General features: G+C 42.9%; 1 protein-coding gene across 2 annotated transcripts; it reads left to right on the plus strand.

The window, feature by feature from the left end:
* The first annotated feature begins 2,828 nt into the window (after positions 1–2,828).
* THNSL2 (threonine synthase like 2) lies at positions 2,829–7,547 on the plus strand. 2 transcript variants are annotated; one of them, XM_034772707.1, is made up of 4 exons: positions 2,829–3,251; positions 5,335–5,460; positions 6,403–6,554; positions 7,194–7,547. In XM_034772707.1, the coding sequence occupies exons 1-4, from the start codon at positions 3,024–3,026 to the stop codon at positions 7,396–7,398; spliced, it is 711 nt and encodes a 236-aa protein (XP_034628598.1). In that variant the 5' UTR covers positions 2,829–3,023; the 3' UTR covers positions 7,399–7,547. The 2 variants fall into 2 exon arrangements, with proteins under 2 accessions (XP_034628598.1, XP_034628599.1); XM_034772708.1 differs by lacking the exon at positions 5,335–5,460 and having other exon boundaries at positions 2,831–3,251.
* The last annotated feature ends 1,357 nt before the right edge of the window (positions 7,548–8,904 follow it).

The raw sequence follows: 8,904 nt of genomic DNA on the forward strand, positions 1-8,904 counted from the left end.
GTAGGAGAATGGACATAAGGAGGAAGGGTAGTGTAGATACCATTCTAATAGGTGATACTGGCGGTAGAATGTCTGGGCCTAATTGGGTAAAGAATGTCAGTGAAGCCAAACAGCAAAAATTAAGAAGTTTGTACACCAATGTGAGGAGCCTAGGTAACAAAATGGAGGAACTAGAGTTACTGGTGCAGGAAGTGAAACTGGATATTATAGGGATAACAGAAACATGGTGGAATAGTAGTCATGACTGGAGTACAGGTATTGAAGGTTATATGCTGTTTAGGAAAGACAGAAATAAAGGCAAAGGTGGTGGAGTAGTATTGTATATCAATGATGAGGTAGACTGTAAAGAAATAAGAGGGGATGGAATGGATAAGACAGAGTCTGTGTGGGTAAAAATCACATTGGGGAAGAAACCTACTAGAGCCTCCCCTGAGATAGTGCTTGGGGTGTGCTATAGACCACCGGGATATGATTTGGATATGGATAGAGACCTTTTTAATGTTTTTAATGAAGTAAATACTAATGGGAATTGTGTGATCATGGGAGACTTTAACTTCCCAGATATAGACTGGAGGACAAGTGCTAGTAATAATAATAGGGCTCAGATTATCCTAGATGCGATTGCTGATGGATTCCTTCACCAAGTAGTTGCTGAACCAACAAGAGGGGATGCCATTTTAGATTTGGTTTTGGTGAGTAGTGAGGACTTCATAGAAGAAATGGTTGTAGGGAACAACCTTGGTTCGAGTGATCATGAGCTAATTCAGTTTAAACTAAATGGAAGACGAAACAAAAATAGATCTGTGACTAGGGTTTATGATTTCAAAAGGGCTAACTTAAAAAAATGAAGGAAATTAGTTAGGGAAATGAATTGGACTGAAGAACTTGTGGATCTAAAGGTGGAGGAGGCCTGGAATTACTATCAGAAGCCTGCATCCCAAGAAAGGAGAAAAAATTCATTGGCAGGAGTTGTAGACCAAGCTGGATGAGCAAGCATCTCAGAAAGGTGATTAAGAAAAAGCAGAAAGTCTACAAGGAGTGGAAGATGGGAGTGATCAGCAAGGAAAGCTACCTTATTGAGGTCAGAACATGTAGGGATAAAGTGAGAAAGACCAAAAGCCATGTAGAGTTGGACTTTGCAAAGGGAATAAAACCAATAGTAAAAGGTCTTGGAAAAAATTTTGAAGGAGAAAGTAGTTAACGACATTGTGGTCAATGGTAATTGGGACAAAATACAACATGGTTTTACAAAAGGTAGATTGCGACAAACCAACCTGATCTCCTTCTTTGAGAAGGTAACAGATTTTTTAGACAAAGGAAACACAGTGGATCTAATTTACCTCGATTTCAGTAAGGCATTTGATACGGTTCCACATGGGGAATTATTAGCTAAATTGGAAAAGATGGGGATCAATATGAAAATTGAAAGATGGATAAGGAACTGGTTAAAGGGGAGACTACAAAGGGTCGTACTGAAAGGTGAACTGTCAGGCTGGAGGGACGTTACTAGTGGAGTTCCTCAGGGATCGGTTTTGGGACCAATCTTATTTAATCTTTTTATTACTGACCTTGGCACAAAAAGTGGGAATGTGCTAATAAAGGTTGTGGATGACACAAAGCTGGGAGGTATTGCCAATACAGAGAAGGACCGGGATATCGTACAGGAAGATCTGGATGACCTTGTAAACTGGAGTAATAGGATGAAATTTAATAGTGAAAACTGCAAGGTCATACATTTAGGGATTAATAACAAGAATTTTTGTTATGAGCGGGGGACGCATCAGTTGGAAATAACAGAGGAGGAGAAGGACCTTGGAATATTGGTTGATCACAGGATGACTATGAGCCGCCAATGTGATATGGCCGTGAAAAAAGCTAATGCGGTCTTGGGATGCATCAGGTGAGGTATTTCTAGTAGAGATAAGGAGGTGTTAGTACCGTTATACAAAGCACTGGGTGAGATCTCATCTGGAATACTGCGTGCAGCTCTGGTCTCCCATGTTTAAGAAGGATGACTTCAAACTGGAACAGGTACAGAGAAGAGCTACTAGGATGATCCGAGGAATGGAAAACCTGTCTTATGAAAGGAGACTCAAAGAGCTTGGCTTGTTTAGCCTAACCAAAAGAAGGCTGAGGGGAGATATGATTGCTCTCTATAAATATATCAGAGGAATAAATACCAGGGAGGGAGAGGAATTATTTAAGCTCAGTACCAATGTGGACACAAGAACAAATGGATATAAACTGGCCATCAGGAAGTTTAGATTTGAAATTAGACGAAGGTTTCTAACCATCAGAGGAGTGAAGTTCTGGAACAGATTCCAAGTGAAGCAATGGGGGCAAAAGACATATCTGGCTTCAAGACTAAGCTTGATAAGTTTATGGAGGGGATGGTATAATGGGATAGCCTAATTTTGGCATTAATTGATTTTTGACTATTAGCGGTAAATATGCCCAATGGCCTGTGATGGGATGTTAGATGGGGTGGCATCTGAGTTACTACAGAGAATTCTTTCTTGGGTGTCTGGCTGGTGAGTCTTGCCCACATGCTCAGGGTTTAGCTGATCGCCATATTTGGGGTTGGGAAGGAATTTTCCTTCAGGACAGATTGGCAGAGGCCCTGGGGGTTTTTCACCTTCCTCTGCAGCGTGGGGGCATGGATCACTGGCTGGAAGATTCTCTCCACCTTGAAGTCTTTAAACCATGATTTGAGGACTTCAATGGCTCAGACATAGGTTTGATACAGGAATGGGTGGGTGAGATTCTGTGGCATGCGTTGTGCAGGAGGTCAGACTAGATGATCATAATGGTTTCTTCTGACCTTAAAGTCTATGATTCTATATGATGGTGGGGGCCACAGAGACTCCAGGACCAACCATATGGTGGTCTCCCTTGCTGTAAAGCTTCCATTACATACTGGGAGCTGTAGTTTCTTTGGGCTATACCTGTATACTAAAGATAGAGCTGCATTATGGAACATAAGTTTTGGTCCCTCCTGATAAATTTGCACAAATGGAGGAACAATGATTTCATTGGCAAATCTGCTTTATGAGCGTTTCATCGTGGCGCTGAAGCCCACATTTTTGAATTTTTCTTTCCTAGCTGGATATATTGCACAGAAAATGGGACTGCCAATCCAACTCGTTGCTGTGGTAAATAATAACGACATTATCCACAGGGCAATTCAGCATGGAGATTTCTCATTCTCGGGGAGCGTTAAGCCAACTTTAGCTTCTGCAATGGATATTCAGGTACGTGTCTGCTTAAGAAGGAGAGATCATATATACTATGTTGAATGATTCATATACTAAATTTATTTTGCTCTCCATATTCTGTTCTATACCACACTCGTCACTGCAGAGTCTGAGTGCCTTCCAGTAGCGCTTGAAGTGATGTGACTAACATGTCACGTGTGGTTCGTTCACCCTCTGATTGTCTCCCTAGTGGGAGAATTGTGTGTGCAGTGTGGTGTTTTGGTAGGGATTTTTTTGGTTTGTTTACATGTTGCTCTGTGTTTATAGTATCAACGGCTGGCTGAAGAAGTGTCCCTGGCATTTGGAGAAGGTGGGGAGGTTTGTGATGGTCCATAGTCCCAGATAGGTCATTCCACAGTCTCAGACCGTCTTTGAGACAGCTCTGTCTCCTGTATAGACGAGCTTTACCCCTGTGATAGAAAGTTCCATTGTACCTGAGAAGTGGAGTTGTCAACCATGTTCTCCATCCTGGAGCGCAATTAAAAAATCCTTTATCTCTGCCAAGATGTCAGTACTTCTGCTAATCTTCTTCCTGACCTCTAGCCAGGTCACTATATCATTCCCCTGTTCTGGGGTAACAACGTCCCGCCGGATAAGAATCATAGAATATCAGGGTTGGAAGGGACCTCAGGAGGTCATCTTGTCCAACCCCTTGCTCAAAGCAGGACCAATCCCCAACTAAATCACCCCTATCTCTGGTTTACCACCAGCAGTTCTTGTGCTCTCCATGGCTACCCTTCTTGCCTGAATCCCCAGTCTCAGGCAGGATCCCAGGTTTACTTGCCCTCTGGATCTCCTCCTTGTCCATGGCCAACTCCCTTTCTCTCTAGGGAGTGACTGTAGATCTCCCTGCAGCTGTCTTCTGCTCTCAATTTCCTGGCTTTATACTAACCAGCCAGCTCCTACCCAGCAGGCTTCATGATCAGCTACACCTGGCTCTCTCGCCTCTCAGGCCCACATTAACCCCTTCACGGCCTATTAGGATGCACACTCCATCACAGGGCCATATAATGAGGTCCTCTTCGTCTTTTTTGTCCTCCCATTGTATCGTAGGACTGGCCAACTCTAAAACATTAGGTTGACCCAGCTACATTGCTCAGAGGTGTGAAAATCCACACCCCTGGGCAATGTAGTTAAGCAGATCTAACCCCTCGGTGTAGACAGCAGTAAATTCTTCATCAACCTACCTACCACTTCTTGAGGAGGTGGATTAACTAGGCCGTAGGAAATATCTACACTGAAGTGCTACAGCAGTGCAGCTGTGCCACTGCAGTGTTTCAAGTGTAGACAAACCCCTAGACTCTGAGCTCTCTAGGGTCAGGACTATCTTCTTTCTTTGTCCATACAATGCCTAGCACAAGGGGGCCCTAATCTTTGACTAGCATTCCTAGAAATTACCACAATAATATCACATACAGAATTTCCCATGGTATTGGTGGTTTTCATGGTGTGGTTTCTAGATTTTGTTTAGCAACTAGACTGAGACCAGTCCCTTAAAAGTTTCTTCCACATAAGCCACTAAATGGCTGTCAAAGGGTACCTACTTCATTGTGTTTCTCCATGTACGAATGAGGATTAAGCAAAATATCCAATGTCTACTCATTCAGCAGGCACCCTCCATTGTTTGCACTGAATGAGGCTGGAATCCTGGGAGGGGAGAAGAAGGGAAGGCAGACAAAACTGAAGCTATGCCAGAAAAGTGTCTCATGTAGGCAACCCCTCTAAATGTGAAATGAGCTGTGAATTGTTTCCTAGGAGGAGCAATTCCAGGACAATAGTGACAGCAATGTACTGTCCAGTAAAAGCTCTCAATTGTGCTGACGTACCTTATAAATGGCCTGGAATGGAGCAAGGTAGCTGGGTTTTTCCAGCCCTATTTATTTTGACACAACTATACAAGGCCTGATCCTGCAGGGAGCTGAGTATCTCCAACTCCCATTGAGCACACAAGAGGTGCTCAGCCGTGCGGTACAGTAGTATCTACCGCACTAAGTATCCAACTAGAGAGCACCGGTGCTCCAGATTCTGAATTTGATCCTCTCTGGATGGAGGCTCATGTGTGGAGTGTGTGTTTTTATAGGAACCTTACAATATGGAGAGAATCTTGTGGCTGCTTTCGGACTGTGATGGCAGCTTGATTAAAACTCTGATGGAACAGTTTTACATGTCGAAAAACCTTACACTCCCAGAAGAATTGCACAGAAAGGTCAGTCCCTTCATGTGTGTTTAGTAAATACTTTTCCATCACATTTTTTTTAAATCAACTGTTTTCAGAATAAATATTAATATTGCAAATGTATTGAAGGGATCATGCCATGTCATCTCAGATCTAAAATGTAGATATCTGTAGGTAGGGTGGCAGAAGACAGGCGTTTACAAAACCTGTGTGCCTAGGTATGTTGTCAAATAATCCTTTCTTTAAACATTACAATTATTTTGTTGGTATTTAAACATTCGCCTGCAGTCCTAGAAACCCCAGTCCAGTAGCATGTGCATTATTTGTACTTAGGACCAAAACGCTCCTTGACAATGTAATTTCACGGTCCAACACCCTGAGCCAGCAAAGCTTTTAATCAAGTGCGTAACTTTAAATTGTGAGTGGTTGTATGGATTTCTGTGGGACTACATGCATGCTTAACCTTTTAAGCAAGAGCTTTGGTGAATCAGGCATCAGGCTGCAAGGGAGAAAAATCAAAGGTGAAAAGTAAACTAATGGTTTCAGTGTGTGTTGTCTCCATGGGAAAGAAACACTATCAAAGTCCTTGTTAAATCATAAAAGATATATATTATTGCACCCATCACATACAGTAGGGTTTGGGATTGATATCCTCAGATACCGGCATCAGTTGCATTGTGTCTGCCAACAAAGTGCATTTATTAACTGACGTAGCTGGGTGTGCAAAAACCCTGCATAGGCTGGACTGACTCTGATGATGGTATAAATGTGTCTGACAGAAGTACCCATCTCTCTTGTATTCAAGAGCCTAACAAATAAGAAGGTCTTACATACAAGTGGTAACATCACAGAATGAACTTTTAATACATTTTTAAAAATGATTTGACATTGAATGTAAATTCTATTGTGGTTTTTGTGTATAATTGTTGGGGGTCTTGTTTCTGTTTTTTTCCCCTCTCCTTGGTTCTCCAGCTTTCTGAAGTGCTGAGCTCATGTTCAGCATCTGATGAAGACATTGTTCAAGCAATGAGACGCTGTTGGGAAGATAATCGCTACCTATTATGTCCCCACTCAGCTGTGGCTGTTCACTACCATTATAAGCAGTTGGACTGCCATCTCAGCAAGTAAGAAGCTACTAATAGAAGGCCAGATTCCTTTCAGGAAGTGGCTAACACCACTGGTGATCTTATGAGAGCAGCATTTGTGCTTCCTTCTGTGGCAAGAGGGAGATCCTGGCTCACATCAGCATGAGTGCATCAGGTTGCAGCCTCTCTCCCAGCTCCTTCATAACCACTTACTGAGGTTGTAGCTGCACCATCACACCCCATTTGAGCCCCACAGAGTTGCAGGACCTTCTTGTCAACCTCACTGGCCAGGTCGACCATCCATCACACCGGGAGGAGGAAACTGGACAGGGGGTGCTCTGAGACCATGGGGCCTATTTCCATTCATTTCTCAGATCATGCATCCAGGCACAGTTCCTCTAGGCAGTATCTATTGACTCCTTAGATGCCTTTGAGGAGCTGTAGACGCTGTCTGGAGTTCTCTGCTCAGTGTCGCCCTCTGGCTTCCTCGTTATTAACCTTTGACCCCGCTCCTGTTTTCTCTTTAATTTTCCCCAGAAATTGCTAGTAGCCTAGGTTCGGTGGTTCTGCCCCTTTAGCTGAGGGGGTGGACCTTTTATTTTGGGTCGGTCTACACCCAACTGACTCCAGAACTACTAACAGTACACAACATCCTATGTCTCTCTCTCTCTTTCGCAGCAGACCCAGGTGCTGCTTAGCACCCGCTTCGGCAGCAAAGTTCCCGGATGCCGTGCTCAGAGCAAAGCTTGTTCCTGAAGTTCCACCTGAGATCCAAGCTTTAAACGCGATGGAGACCAGGTCCACAACACTGAGGAGAGAAGACGACTGGGCAAAAACCCTAAGAGACAGAATAGAAGTCATCGCCAAGTGCAGACACACATAGGTGGAGTTCATCTGATCCTCAATAGTGCCATACCTGGGCAGTTCCATATAAAGGACAAGGCTGACTTAATGATGCGTAAGCTTTCTGATAATTTCCCTTCCTAGGAAAGTCCTAATGAACTCTGTGATGGGTTGGATCACAGAAACCCCCTTAGGAGCTGCCACCTAATGTACCAAGACTACCTCTGCTCCTGCTTTCCCTGCCAGCTCAGGACTCCAGCATCCTGTCTTGCTGAGCCAACCACTCCTGTCTGGCTCTAACACAGATCCAGGGTCTGAATCACTTGTCCCAAAGCTGCAGGTTTACCTGAAAACAGCTCACAGAAGTGTGCTTGTCTTTAGCACTCAGATGCCCAACTCCCAATGGGGTCTAAACCCAAATAAATCCGTTTTACCCTGTATAAAGCTTATGCAGGGTAAACTCATAGATTGTTCGCCCTCTATAACACTGATAGAGAGATATGCACAGCTGTTTGCTCCCCCAGGTATTAATACATACTCTGAGTTAATTAATAAGTAAAAAGTGATTTATTAAATACAGAAAATAGGATTTAAGTGGTTCCAAGTAGTAACAGAACAAAGTAAGTCACCAAGCAAAATAAAATAAAATGGGCAAATCTACGTCTAATCAAACTGAATACAGATAATCTCACCCTCAGAGATGCTTCAGTAAGTTTTTTCTCAGACTGGACACCTTCCAGGCCTGGGCACAATTCTTTCCCCTGGTACAGCTCTTGTTCCAGCTCAGGTGGTAGCTAGAGGATTCTTCATGATGGCTAGAGATCCTCTCCCCTTTGTTCTGTTCCACCCCTTTGTATATCTTTTGCATAAGGCGGGAACCCTTTGTCTCTCTGGGTTTCCACCCGCCCCACTGGAAAAGCACCAGGTTAAAGATGGATTCCAGTTCAGGTGACACGCCCATCTGCAGACAATGGTCCTGGTTAATGGGAGTCATAAAGATTCCAAACCACCATTAATGGCCCACACTTTGCATAATTACAATAGGCCCTCAGAGTTATATTTCATATTTCTAGTTTCAGATACAAGAGTTGTACATTTATACAAATAGGATGACCATACTCAGTAGATTATAAGCTTTGTAATGATACCTTACAAGAGACCTTTTGCATGCAGCATATTTTTTACCTTATATTCACTTATTATTAAATTTTTATAAAACCATATAGACTGCACAATGTCACAAACTCAATAGAGGATTATAACGTCGCCATATAACTTGTAACCTAAGAGATAGAATTCTGTACTTCTCGATCAAATTCTATAGAATGGTTTTAAAAAATTATAGAAAGGCTCTGCCTGCCAAATTCTATAGAGTTTTTAGAGTAACTTTGATAGAATCCTGTTTAAAGTCTCTGGACCCATATAGCTTTTATCCCTGTTAACCCTTATGGAAAAGTTCTTTCAAATTTATCTTCAAAGTGCCTTACAAACAGGAACCATTATCTGACTAAGGCTTTACACAATTATTACAATCCCATATCTTTCC

Source organism: Trachemys scripta, chromosome 5, assembly GCF_013100865.1.
Source record: "Trachemys scripta elegans isolate TJP31775 chromosome 5, CAS_Tse_1.0, whole genome shotgun sequence".
In the NCBI taxonomy this organism is placed as follows: Eukaryota; Metazoa; Chordata; order Testudines; family Emydidae; genus Trachemys; species Trachemys scripta.

Bases quoted from the DNA above. Each gene is read 5' to 3' on its own strand.
- THNSL2 (XM_034772707.1), top strand. From the start codon at position 3,024: ATGATTTCATTGGCAAATCTGCTTTATGAGCGTTTCATCGTGGCGCTG. The intron at 3,252-5,334 runs GTACGTGTCTGC...GTGTTTTTATAG, and splicing joins CTTCTGCAATGGATATTCAG to GAACCTTACAATATGGAGAG. The intron at 6,555-7,193 runs GTAAGAAGCTAC...TCTCTTTCGCAG, and splicing joins TTGGACTGCCATCTCAGCAA to CAGACCCAGGTGCTGCTTAG.